Raw genomic sequence first — 13,755 nt, forward strand, 5'->3', positions numbered from 1 at the left:
GAGACATCTGAAAGGGTCTATTTCTCTCTGATATCCAGAGAAGGACAGAAAGATGTGCTCACAGTGCAGGTGTCCCACTCCTCTCAAACTAAAGCACCAGCTTTCTGTCCCAGGCTGCTTAAGGCACCTGCCCCAATGTCCCTGCACAGAGCTTGGTGTGGGGCTGTAAGCCCTTCCACCCAGGAGCAAGGACACTGTGTTTGAAATACAGCTGCTGTTGCAAGCAACTGCTGCTCCTCCTCAAAGCCTTTATCCAGTGCTTTCATGTTATGCCCAACAACAGCTTAATGGGACACATGCAAAACTTTTCAGAAAATGCTTTCCCACTGCTACTGGAGAGCAGAATAGTTGCCTAGCCATGCTCTTGCCTCCTCTTTCCTTTTTTTTTTTTTGTTCTCCATCTGTCCCTCTCCCCTGCACACACTGGTTTAGAGCCAGGCTCCCTCTTTCCATGCTGCCCAGGGGGTCCTTTCCAAGGGTGCTGGAGCACCAAGTCTTGGCAGGTTCCACACTGAGGGGAGGGATGTGAGGGGATCACTGCAGGGTGGACCCTGCACGGCCAAGCTCCCCACTGAGCATCTAAAACCAACAAGCAGGCACTTCAGGAGGTGGCTGCTGTGTCTCATGCAGAGTCCAACATGGACAGCCTTGGGAACAGGGACTCAGCCAAATAACTTTAGAAGGAGACATCCTCCCGAGTGTGCCTTCCCAAAAAACCCTGAGATGCTGCTGAGCTTTTGGCACAGCGGAGCAAGGGGTTTGAGGAGTGCTGTTCTGGGTCCAGGCTCCTAAATTCCACTTCAGAGCCCTTCATCCTTTTAGAGAGTTTGCTGAGAGTGCACAAACAAAGACATAGTTGGCACATTTAGGTTCAGATTTATAATAGAAATCACAACGTAGATTTCATTCAGAGGGCTGTGGGATGTGAGGACAAGACTCTCTTTTGCTATCCCCTCTCCTCACAGGATAATAATAATAATAAGATTAATTGCAAATCTCTGAACTGAGGATCTCTTGGAACATGAGCTTTAAATGGCATTATCTCAGTAGTGTTCCCAGAGGTACTGAAATCAGTGGGCAAAACCACTTCCTTTGGCTTTGCTGACAGCAACCTCTGAAGTGACCCCAAGCTCAGCAGGAATGGGTTTGTCAGCAGTGGGGTGAGAGCATGCAGGGACACTTTGGATGGGATTCACTTCCTCCTGCTGTAGATGGCTCCATCCAAATTACTCCCAGCAGTCTCCTTATACAGTCGGGGGAGAGACACGAGTACTTGGCACAACACATCCCACACTAAATATGAAAACAGATCAGGTGAACACCACCCAAAAGCTGTTTCTCTCCTTTGGTAAAAGAGCCTCTGGAGATCAGCTCAGAGACTGGCACCTACATTACCAACACTTAGGATGAGGAACTCTACCAGAGGCATCTGCTTCCTCACCTTGTTAGGACAGAAAAAATTCCTCTTGCTTTTCAAGTAGTTTGACAAATTCCCATACTTGCAGTATTCAACAATCACCATCAGTGGCCCTGGGCAAGAGGAAAGTGCACTTTGAGCAGCATAAAGCGATACAAGGCAGCATCAGTTCTGAGAAGAATAGTCTTCTATGCCCATAGCTATAGTGTGAGTCCAGAATAACTAATCAGTGAAGCAGAAGGCTGCTTTAAGGACTCTAGACATGTTAGCAAAGCAATACTGCTTCTGGAAATTAGGGAAGGGTCTAATTTTTGAAAGCTGGGTCATGAACCTCTGTCCTGAGGGACCCTCCATTTCCTTTTCAAGCAGTCTGTGTTCAGACTGGAGCCTGCAGCCCACACACACTTGTTGAGCTGCAATAAATGACATATCTAAAACAAATGAGTGCTCATCCTGGCCCTTTGATTTTCTCTAGTGGGATATCATGAAGGATTTTACAACAGTTGCCCTGTGATTCATTGTTCATGGACAGCAGCTGATATCCCTTGTTCCCAGCCTTTCCAGATTGTGTTTGACTTGAGCTTGAGCAGTGGAGTGAGATAAGGGACAAGTGGCATGGTTCAAAATTCACACTTGTCATGTTAATATGACAAGAGACTTTAAGTAAAGAAAATATTTAATCACTTCATTAAATGACCAAAAAGCTCTTTTTCTCTTCCTCTTTTTCTTGCCAACCACAAGATGAGCTCAAGTATTTCAAGTTAATAACCTGACCTCTGGATAAGGAACAACACAGCCAACTGATTGCTACTGGGAGGTGATCCAAACCCATTTTCAGGGTGGTGCAGATTTTTTTACCTCCATTTTTTGTGCAGGCTCCTAACAAATTCACAATATTGAGATGATGGCCAATGTGGATCAGGATTTTCAGTTCAGTCATCAGCGCTTTGTATTCACTTGCTGTGGCCCCTTCTGTAAATGCAAAAAAAAGGCAATGTGGAATGGCAAATACTTTGTCCTTCTTTGCTCTACCACTTCTTTTTATTATCCATTCTATCCAAATTTACTGTCCAAATAACCTTCATTACTGGGTGTACTTTTTGTGTTGACGTTCTGTGTCCTATTCCTCCCTGCTCAGCATCCTCTTACTTGCAATAAACCCCATAAAAATAGTTTGGCACTCAGCTTCCTCCCAGTAGACTCTTCTATATATAGAATTGAGAGAATTGTTTTTTTTTCACATGAAGAGTTTTGTTGTTTCAGCCAAAAAAATGAAAGGACAAACAAAAAGGGATTTCAAGACTGTAATTAACTCTGTCTAGAGTAGGCTTCAGCTGACTTGACTTCAGCTATCTAAGGGTTATGTATTAGCCTGAATTAATCAACATCTCAAGGATATTGACTCAAGGAGTCAGTGGCAAGAGCAAAGCATTTCCAGAGGCTGATGCAGCTGTCAGCTTTAGCCATCTGCACAGGGAAGAGATGAACCACCCCTGGATGATGCTTGTCTCGTTCTGTTCATTATAGAGGAGGCCTGGAGTATTAAGAAAGACCAGGAAGGTAAATTCTAATTATTTAAGGTTAGGTGACTGCATGTCACCCTTACTACTTATGATCAATATTGATAGTAACAGTAATAGTAAAGAGATTAGAAATCCCACAAGTAAACCCAAAGGATTATATTTAGTGTTGAGAGAAAATTTTCATTTCATCTGAGCAAGTTTTTTTCTGCAGAATTTTATTTTCTAATAAAACAAGAAAAACCATACTGCTTTGCAGTCCCACAGGACTTTTTCAGTTTAGTGACACCAAGAATAGGAGGAATAGTCCAGTGGAAAGAATATAGAGCTCGATCTTATAGAGCATGATTTCAGCACCTGAATAGTACAGATTTTCCTGGTGAAAATCCTACAGATTTTCTTTTCCCAAAGAAAATTTGTCACCTGCCTAGAGACCCACTATTCATATTACATATGAATATAATATGAATATAAGTGGTGACACTTTCGTCCATCTCATGGGAACTCTGAGAGGACAAAGCCTACAAATGACTGTAAAGTTCATGCATAATCTAGTGAGGACACAAGGAATGAGGGAGATCACCCCTAACCTTAGGGGGAAGATACCCACAGAGGCTCTGGTCTCCACAGGCTCTCTCCATAGTCAGCAGAACAAATCAAGTGCTCAGCTCACCATATGCAGGGATCTGTGCCATGACAGGATGGGCTGCTGTTTCTCACCACTGACAATAAAAGATTATTTAAGCAACTAATTTAGATACAAGCATCTACCCTGCACACATACACAGGATCCGTGAGGACTTCTTGTAGCTGCCGTCTGCTCCCATCTATTCCAGGAACAACCCCTGCTGCCTTGATGGTGCTGGCTGGCACAAGAATCCTGCTGATGTACGTGAAGAAATGTTGAATCTGGCAGTCCATTCTGCCAGCACATATGTCTGCATGTTGGCAAAACAGCTCAGTTAACCATGGGTCAGGCAGTGACCCAGGTGACAGGCCATCCACTGCAACCAGTGACACAGATGGCTATTGGCCCACTGCTGCAGAAGGTTTGGACAGGGACCAAAGCTTTAGTTTCCTCCAATTTTCCAGACATGCTTGCTACAGGGTAGTTGTTCATTTGGCATTGGCCAACAGGGTATTTCTGTGCTTCTGGAACAAGAGAGAGGACAAAGGTCTGCAACCCTCTCAGCTGCAAATTCCCTCCTTTGGGATGGTCCTGGATATCCCAGTAGCACATACCAGCCCCTGTGAAACCACTTGACATTAGAGTGCAGAACAAGGCTGTTGAGGACAATATCAAGAGGGCACACCCTACACACAGTACAGCTGCCAGGTCACTGCAGGCAAGAGAGAGAAGCTACTTCAGGTTGAGTGTTTCAGACACAGACTGCAAGTCTGAGAGTATCTTATGTGCCCCTCCAAGGGCTGGAAGAAACATGTGAAGACCTTCTGATAACTGATAAGTAAGGAGCTGTGGAGCTAGAAGCCACTGGGTAAGAAGGATGGATTCAAGCTGTGCCTGAACAGAGTCAACTGAGAGCATCAGGTATCTCAGCCTTACTGACAGAACAGGGGATGTGTCCTGGTAGAGAATGACAATTAAAAGGATTCTGCGTTGAAGAGAGATTAGCAATGAAGCATAAGATCCCAGGGAAATGTGGGAAGGAAAAAAAATACAAAACAAAAGGATGGGAAAGGATAGGAAAGGATGCCACCAGCACTCTGGGTTAGGGAATTCAGGCATGGCTGCTACAGGCTGTGACTGAGTACCATCCTGCCTGCTAACTTCACAAGTGACCTCTTCAGAATGGTGGGAGTCTTTGTCCTTTCTGCTCCAATGAAAAACATGGCAGTGATTAGCTGGGAGATGATTTCACTTTGGGAAGAGCATTGGTGTATGAAGCGTGCTGGCAAATCCATTACACAACCTGGGTGTGAGCATCCTAAGCACCCTGTGATAAGGCTGCAGGCAGTTCAGAGAGGACACACCTGCACAACAGCTCTAAGATTTAAACAGCTTGATCTGTTTAGCTTCATTAAAGGAAGGAAAATCCTTATATAATGCAATGGAGAAGGTTAGAATGAGGAACGGATGTCAGACAGATGCAAAGGAGACATAAGGCACCTGGTTTTGACAATGAGATGATTAATCATCAGAGTTAATGGCCAAGGGAAATACAAAAGCTTCTATCTCTGTGTCTTCACATCAAGGTGGAAGCCTTATACCTCAGCTAAACTGCATTTATGGTGCTCAGTATAGGGTCAGTCTAACATAACAGTATGATGTAGGGTGTGCAGGAAATGTAATTGCCCCTTCTGATCCTACAAAAGTGACTCTTTCATTCATTCTGATATTAGAAGTAGTGGAACCAAATTTTCAGTAAAATGAGCAATTAGGTTTTTTTTACTACATGTGAAACTTTCTCCTGTATCACCTTTTTTTTTTACTGTGAATGCAATTTTTATTTCATAGTTCTGCCATTTCACTTGTGATGGACCTGAAAATTGGTGTACAATTTTTGGAGACTTCAGAGAGTTATTGGTGGGGGAATAACATCACACACTCTTTCTTTGAATAGGATCAAACTAAAAATGGGACACTATAAAAAGGATCATTTTTTTCCAGCCCAGCTTTTCAGCAAGATACCTTTCAGCATTTTCACAGCAACTATTCTGCATGTTGGTGATTTCTTAATTCCAAAAGCAGATGCTTGTACCACCTTTCCAAATGCTCCATGTCCAAGAGACTTTCCTGTAAAGAAAATAAGTTGGAGAAAGACATTCTGGTAAAAAAAAATATTGTCAGCAAATGAACTGAATGATATCATAGATAATGAACTGAAAAATGTGCTTTACCATTAGTCCCACATGTGTATTTCCAGCATACAGGTGTTTTAGACTTTTTGATTGCTTAGGTTTTTTTCAAAGAGTAAGCAGACAAACCAGGAGATTCAACAGAGGGAATAAGTAATATGACTGAAAATTATGCTAAATGAATGCAACAATTCAGTGGCAGTACACTGACTTCTGACCCAGTTTTTTTCAGTCTAGCTCAGCCAGAGGAAGATTTGCTCCTCTTTTTTCCTGAGCAAACTGTTCCATGCAGCAGGCTGTAACCCTGGTACTTATGTCCTCAACAAGACAGGGCCTCCACCTAAACCTGCATACACACTAACATGTAGCTTGCCACAGGTAATCTTTACAAATGGAATTCTTCCTCCTCAAACAAGGTGCCTTAAAATTATCTTTATTCCAGGGAGGAAGCAGCAACTTGGCAATGAAACCCCTGAACTATGGGCACAAGACCCTGATGCTCTTCCCCAACAAGCCCCTGTACGATGGCATCTATGAGTTGTAAGAAGCTGCAAATCTGGGCAAATGGGACCTTTACCTTTGCAAAACGAGGGCTGGGGCTTTTCTGTGAGAGGGGACTTGGAGTCACAAATGATGGGTTTGTTTATGGTGGGTATGATGCTTCCAGCTGCCTAAGGGCAGACATTTGTGCTGTATCATAATCATGCTGCTACTGAGCAGACCCCAGGAGAAGCACTCAGAGCCCTTCAGAAAAATCAGTGAGCATCAATAAAACTCTCCAGCAGTAGAAGCTGAGTGTCTTCTTCACTCATGTTCAGAACCAGGTAAGACTCCACGGGTAGTCCTACAACTTTCCTAGAGTTCACAATAGTTGATGTCAGTCTTATGATCTTCCCAGCCTCCTTCGTGGTGTATTACTGTTTGCAGCAGGGAATATTGACTCCTCTTTGGCACTGCTCATGTGGACAGGCATGGCTGGCTCTGCCCTTCTCGAGTGGCTGGAGGAGTTTTGATCAGAGAGCTCTTGTCAGCATATCAGGTAGCAATAAAATTTTTATTTCCAAGTAACTATTTTCAGATTGCATTTATGCTTCACCTTCAGCAGAAGGTACCCAGGTACCTATGTGGCTAGCAGGTGTATAGTAGCATGTGTATAGAAGCAAGGTAAGAAAGACAAGCTTTTCCTATAAAAGAACATATGCAATATATTTATTTCTCAGATACACAAATATGTCATAGCCATCTCCACAGCCAAAGGATAATTTCCTTTTCCTGTGATGGACACCTGTTTGACTAGCTCTGACTTGGCCATCTAACTTGTTGAAGGAAAAGTGAGACATGAATTTCACCCAGACACTCGTAAGCAGAGAAAAAGAGCTGCTGTCAGTTCTAAAATAAATAGATACTAACTTTTATATGTGTATCACATTTCTAAACTGTGATTCTCAGTGTGCCTGTCAGCAGAAGCACACAGCATATGCTATCAAAGCAATGGTAACATGAAATGAAATATGCTAAGCCAAAAAAAAACCCAGAAATTTATACCCTCCTTAGATGTGCAAAAGTGTTGCATTTTTACAGCAATTTTAGCTGTAGCATTTTAGCAAATTTCTTACCATTAAGAATTTAATCTACATGAGTGAAAAGCATCAACAGACTGATCTTTGGTTTGTGAAGGGCTTAGTGTTTGACACACAATTACAGGTAAATCAGTGTTTATCTTTGAATATCTAGTCACCATTTTCAGTTACTACATATGGTTTCTTGATGCAGCAGGTGTTTAAGGGAAACAACTTGAAGATTAAGGTATTGGTTTTCTTGGTTAATTGATGTTCTTAGTTCTCAATGTATTGGTTGTTCATGGTTTCTACAACATGAAGTTGCAATCTGAGATCCTCTAAAACCCATCATACCTTTGTTTAACCCATGGCTTTAATCTGCTTCCATCACTGTTAACTCACTTCCCACACTGAGATAACCTACTTAGTCACCGCTTGGAAAACAAGCCAGTTAGCTCATAAAGCCACACAAAGCTGCTAACCTTTCAGAAAGGAGAAAGAGCACTGGAAACAACACTTCCTTCTCTAAACAACTATTGTGATTTAATGGGAAACTGTAACACTTGGTGTATTAATCTTTGTTGCTCTGCTACTGTTTGCACTGTGCTAAATGCAGAGTAGGGCTGCTCTAACCTTACAGCATGTAGGCTGAACTCCACAGTTTAGTATGTAGATCTGTATCTCAACAGATTGTTCTTGCAAAAGCCCCCAATGTTGACACATAAAGTAATTACAAAATTAAATTATCAAATGGAGAAATTAAACAGAGGAATATTAAGTTGCCCAACCACCTGGGCAATCAACTTGTCACAGCCCTCAGGGAGCTGCGCTGCTCATGTCTGAGGTAACGCTCAGGTATGAAATGTTGCAGCATTTACTTACAGACCTCAGAAGCAGAATGCTCTGCTTAAGTTTTCTTTGGTTTCCTGGGGCAACTCAGAACTCTTTGAAGTGAACATACCCCACAGTCAAGGAGTTCTGGATCAGACGGTTTCCATTTCAGTCCAATTTGGACAGGGTCTTCCAAGCATGTGAGTTGCTGGACTGGGGCATCAGGAAAAAGCCCTGGCAGATGCCTCCTCTCCAGGTCTGAGGGAAGACAGAGGCTCTAAAGTTCTCAGGTCCTCTGCCACAGCCTGAGTCCTCTGAGTTCTCCCTACATGTGACTTCATGTTTTCCATCCTGTCACACAGGACAGTGCTGCTCCAGTGAAGGAGAATGGAAAGTGCTTGCTGGGTGCCAGCGCTGTGGGCTTGTGGTGCAGAGGAGGAAGTGAGCATCAGGAAGCCATCTGCCACCACTGTGTTTTGACATTGAGCCCGAGCAATGTTGCATGTGGCAACACTCCCTGGGGGTTCTGCACCACAACGTCAGCAGTGTTTGACCTCTCATACATTAGGAAGGTCAAGCCCAAGAGTAAGGTGGAAAATGCATAATAGCTCAACACTTGATCTGGGCCGCAATGTTATCGCCAACTACAGTGACAGTGATTTATAGCACTAACATTTTTCTGCCTAATGAAAAGATGACATTTTGCTCACAGTCAGGCTAATCCACACTGAATGTTAATTATCCTGACTTCAGTGGTGCCTGTTTGAAATTTCCTGTAAGGTCTGTAGCTCTTACAGCTGAAGAGGGAGTCCTGTTGTATAAGTGTTGCGTCACAGCCATGGGCAGTACGAGCATGTTTTGGAGGAACACAGAGCAGAGGAGGTGTGGGCTGAAAAGAGAGACTTATTTGCAAAAGCTACAATAAATACATATCCTGGAGGATACGTAGGTGGAAAGACAGAAACAGACATATCTGATGCTGGAAGGGGTTGCATTTCTAAGTAAAAATATTTTCTAAAAACCATAGAAGCACATTTTGTGTTTGTGAGACACTAATCCTCAGAGACTGCCAAGGTTACTCAATGACTGAGCCAACTGCCATGTAAGCAGGGCTTGCACTGAGCTAATCTAGCATACTGCACATACCCAACTTCTCTGAATCTGGTTCTCATTCAATGTCAGCATTCTTTATTTGTTTACATCAGCTCTCCCACTTTTAACTCATTCTCTGGTCCTCTATTCCTCACCTCCAGACTCCAAACACCAACCCTGAAAGACATGGGTTTTTCCTTGTTGTTTACATTCCATTTCTGCTTGATTCTTTCCATGGGATTTACACACAAACAAAGCATCACATAAACCAGCAGTCACGTTGTCTGCACATCAAGCTCTTGGTCCATCATTGTAATAAAACTATTTGAAGACTGAGGACACTCCAGCACGAGGTTATTTTGTAGCATTCCCAGAATTGTGTATGACAATTATAAAACACTAGCAATATATTTCAGCTGTGCTTCTCCACATCTGGTTGTCTGATTCCTAGCAGGCAAATTAAGTGTGATCCCAAGTGTTTGCATGTTTTAACCACCCTCTGTCTCTGATCCCCGGAGGACAGAAGGAATCTGTTCAGCTCCTAGCTAAAAAGCAGGGATTTTTCTAGCCCTTGCTGTAGGACAAATCTGATGCAGGCCTGGAAGAACAAACAGCACTGTAGCAACAGGCTGAGATCACTGTTACTTTAAAGTTGATCCTTTTGTGGTCAACTGTGGATCTGTGTGGTTCCTGGAAGGATTCTTCAACTTCAAAAATCTGGTCCCGAGTCTCCTGCCCTCCTTGTCAGTCTCACACCAGGCTAAGCAAGTGAGGAACAACCCCTAACCCATGCTTTTCACTGGGGCATTTGCAGGCCAGCTAGCTGCAGGTTTGACATTTCCATAGATTTATTGATTTATGTGTAGACTCCTGTCACATTCTTGCACTTCAGGGTGCACTGCAAATAATGTAAAACTGCAGCACAGAAGGATAACAGGGAGAGCACACTGGAGAGAAGAGGAAAGGGAGAAACAGGGATGGAGTATGAGGATCCATTTCTGCATTGGGTTTTTTTGCCAGATATTCATGGAAAAAAGAAGGAAAAAATTAGAGTAAAAATACCAAAATTACAATAAGATACAGTCAATAACAAAAGGCTCCTAGGTCTAGAGAGAGAAGCGTTCAAGCCAGCAGACTGATTAGGAAACCTTCAGTTGCCCCAATTTTATGTCCTATTTTAAGTAAATCAGTCTGCAAAAAATAGAGTGCAGTACTATTGTCTGTGTTTTAGTTTCCCTACCTGGAGTCAAAATATACATTTGGAAAGTCAGGTAGACACAGTCAGTCCTAACTGCTCTAGGTCAGCTATAGAACAGGGCACATGGTATAGAACAGCTCAGACTGAACCTGGCTGCTCTGTGCCAAAACCACACCCAGCTACTCCTTTAACTGCACAACTACATCTCACGCAATCACTGCAAGCCCAAGGTGAAGTACCCCAGTATTACCTAGTTTAAGCCTTTCTCTTGCAATCTCCCACTTGCTGGCATCATAAGGCAGTCGGTCACATTGCTCATCTAAGGGCATTTCATCAGGATCCATTATGATAGACAGGTAATGGTTGGTCTTCAAATCAGAGGAATAAGGCTAGAAAACAAAAAATACGTCAAAATGTAAAAGAGTATAAGGTATCTGTAGCATTTTCCTGTTTAGATCAAGGATTTCAAGTAAATTATCCCCATAGGACTGAATGTTTCACAGTCTAATAGATGGTTTGGTTAAGCTCTCTTTGGCTTTTTAAAACATTGCAAGACATTATGTAAAAGAAACTCTGTTCTCTAGGTTTCCTCCTATGTGACACAACAGTTTCTTCAATGAAATCCATATGGATCTGTATTAACATATGGTGTTATGATACAGGCCTTATGCACAGTCAGGAGAAATATTTTAAGCAAATGACTAAACATTGCTGATAAAAATATCTTCCCTTCGTGTTTCTGCAAAGCACAAAGTGGCCATATGCAACAGATGGAGTTCAACTGACAGGGTTTGGTTTTTTTCCATAAACCCAGCAAAGAAGGGTCATATGTGGTTAGCAGGTATGCCAGACCAGTCATTAGGACACTAGACATAGGTTTCAGGAACTGTTTACAAATTTTCAGAGTTTTTTATTTCTTTGGCATAATTTCTGACCAGTTTATTGAAATTATTTAAGACTGAAGAAGTTCATAAACACCCAGGCTCAAATACATATTTTCAAACACTTGATTTCAAATAAATTTACTAGAAATTCATTGTCTGCTGAGCAAATGGATCACCCACTTCACATGAGAAATGTACAGAAATACTAACTTAATCTCAAAGTTTTGTGAAGTCCATCCATTTGAAACATATTTTCCTTCAAAGAACCCCTAGATTGCTACTTAAATCCACTGTATTTTTTCTTGACATGAGGGTACTTTTATTTCTATAAAAAACATCTAGAGTTTGCTCTAATTTCTTGGCTATTAGTTGGAATTTGTGGAAAACCTGTTGAACTGAGTCCCTCCATGTTACTTTTCCTACATTCATGGGCACATACAAAACCACACAGAAATATCTACATGAATTTTTGTTGCCTGCTGGATTATGCTCAGCCAAGGTGGCTGTGAGCTGATCCCTGTGGCTCTGAGGTGTGACACCTCTTGGGATGGGCTAAGGATGGCAGCCCAGGCTCAGTAATGCTATAGTGGGGAGAGGGGGACATGCAGCCATTCCTCATCCCATTGCTGCAGAGCACCCCATTACCCAAATTCCTTTCTTCCCTAAATCCATCTGCTCCTGCAAGTTGCTCTGAGATCTTTCGGCACTGCTGAAGAATTGTGTTCTCTGCTGTGATTCAACCTGCACACACCATGCAAGGCACACATGTGCTGCCAAAAAAAAAAAAAGGGCTTTAAACCATCAGAGTCAGCCTTGAATGAGAAAGAGGGTCAGCTGCAGGGGCAGTTAATGTTATCCTGCTGATACAGGATCATCTGCTCTAGTGGCTGCACCACCAAAAGTACTTCAGTGAAATATCACTTTGGAAGTGATGTAATTATAGGAGACACTGTGTGCAAACCAGACCCCAGCAAGCCCTGTGAAGATCTGTCATTCTCACTCACTCAGATCTTCAAAGACATAAAGATGCCAAACTCCCACAGTTTTTAAGGGAATGGAGATGCCTTTGGTGGGAGTCAGACACTCAAATGATTGCAAGTCACAGAGCCTTGCCCCCACCTGGGCTTTGATTCTGGGCTTACTCATGCTCAGCCTTGTGAGTTATGGTTCTCTGGGCACCCGTCAGCAGCCTGGTGATTGCACAGGGAACAAAGGTGAGCACTAAATGAATCAGAGTTTTGGGTTTTTTTTTTGAGACTCAGCAATCCCAGTGGCCTAGGAAGGATTTTCTAACACAAACAAATGGCTGGCAAGAAAAGGCAGATGCTTTTGGGAGCTCCCCATTCTTTCTTACCCTCTTCAGCTTGCGAATGAAGAGGGTCAACAGTAGCCAAAAGAGTGTTGCAGCCACACAGGTACAGGTCAGGGTTATTAGCTCCAGGTTTGACCTCTCTGATGTGCCTGGGAAAATCAAGCAGCAAACATTTTAGAAAATGACCTGCAAAGAAAGGACACTTCAGGTTTCTCTGCCATTAGAATAAAATACCAGGAAGGTCCAGTGTCCTTCTTTTCAATGGTGTATTAATCTCTATTTGGACTGGTTCACAGAGCCTGTGTTTAAAATATGGTTTCCCCAGCAAATCCAGTGCATTAAACACAGCAAAACTGTATTCTATACATCTGTATGTTTTTCAGTAAAAAAACAGCTCTTTGTGATCCTGTGGCCCAGAATCATAGAATCACAGGTTGAGGATGAAGCATCAGATGACAGTTTCCTTTCGAGGTAGCAATTCAGGTGCAGAATATTTTCAGTCAAATTTCCTCTGTGTAAGACTGTGTGCAGGCATGTGTGCACAACACTCCCACCCCAACAGCAAAATAATCTGTCCAAGATCATATCCAGGAGAGGAGCAGAGGTCTCGGAAGTGCTCAGTCCCTAGAAGCCTTGGGAAGAGATGAGGCTGCAGGGATGGGACAGCTCTGCTGGCCTTTACCCAGGGGCAAACGATGTGGTGTGAGAGATGCTGCTGATGCCAAAGAAGCTCCAGGGAAGGCTCATGCTGATGCAGACACCAGTGAATCCAGGAATGACCTGGGGCACATCGCAGTGCTGCAGATTGGTTTTTTGTCCAGGACATTTGATGCCTTTCCTTGAGGACTGCACCTGCTCTGCCCCAGGTTGGTGAACTCTTCAATGCTGATACCCGAGCCCTGCAGCCTGCACCTCCATGCCAGCCATACTGGAAACATACCAGTCCTCATCAAAACCTCTCTGGGGAAGGGCTGGGGGCTTCCTTGGAGGCTTGCAGTACAGCTGGCAGCAGTACATGGGTTCTCCTTTGCATGGTGTGGATGTAAAGTGGTGTGGATGCAGGATGTAGATGCTGTGGCACCAGTGAACTCATCTTGTGGAAAGCTTGGCATGGGGATCTTAATC

General features: G+C 43.1%; 1 protein-coding gene across 1 annotated transcript in view; it reads right to left on the reverse strand.

Moving 5' to 3' along the window:
• The window catches only part of FLT1 (fms related receptor tyrosine kinase 1), a 111,113-nt gene that overhangs the window by 15,141 nt on the left and 82,217 nt on the right, over positions 1-13,755 (reverse strand). Inside the window, exons 16-20 of the mRNA XM_071736570.1 lie at positions 12,673-12,779; positions 10,685-10,823; positions 5,588-5,692; positions 2,276-2,389; positions 1,442-1,530 (exon numbers count right to left, since the gene is read on the reverse strand). Of these exons, the coding sequence (XP_071592671.1) occupies positions 1,442-1,530; positions 2,276-2,389; positions 5,588-5,692; positions 10,685-10,823; positions 12,673-12,779 (554 nt within the window). The remainder of the gene's footprint in view (positions 1-1,441; positions 1,531-2,275; positions 2,390-5,587; positions 5,693-10,684; positions 10,824-12,672; positions 12,780-13,755) is intronic.

The sequence above is a fragment of the Heliangelus exortis genome, chromosome 1, assembly GCF_036169615.1.
Source record: "Heliangelus exortis chromosome 1, bHelExo1.hap1, whole genome shotgun sequence".
NCBI classification, from domain to species: Eukaryota; Metazoa; Chordata; class Aves; order Apodiformes; family Trochilidae; genus Heliangelus; species Heliangelus exortis.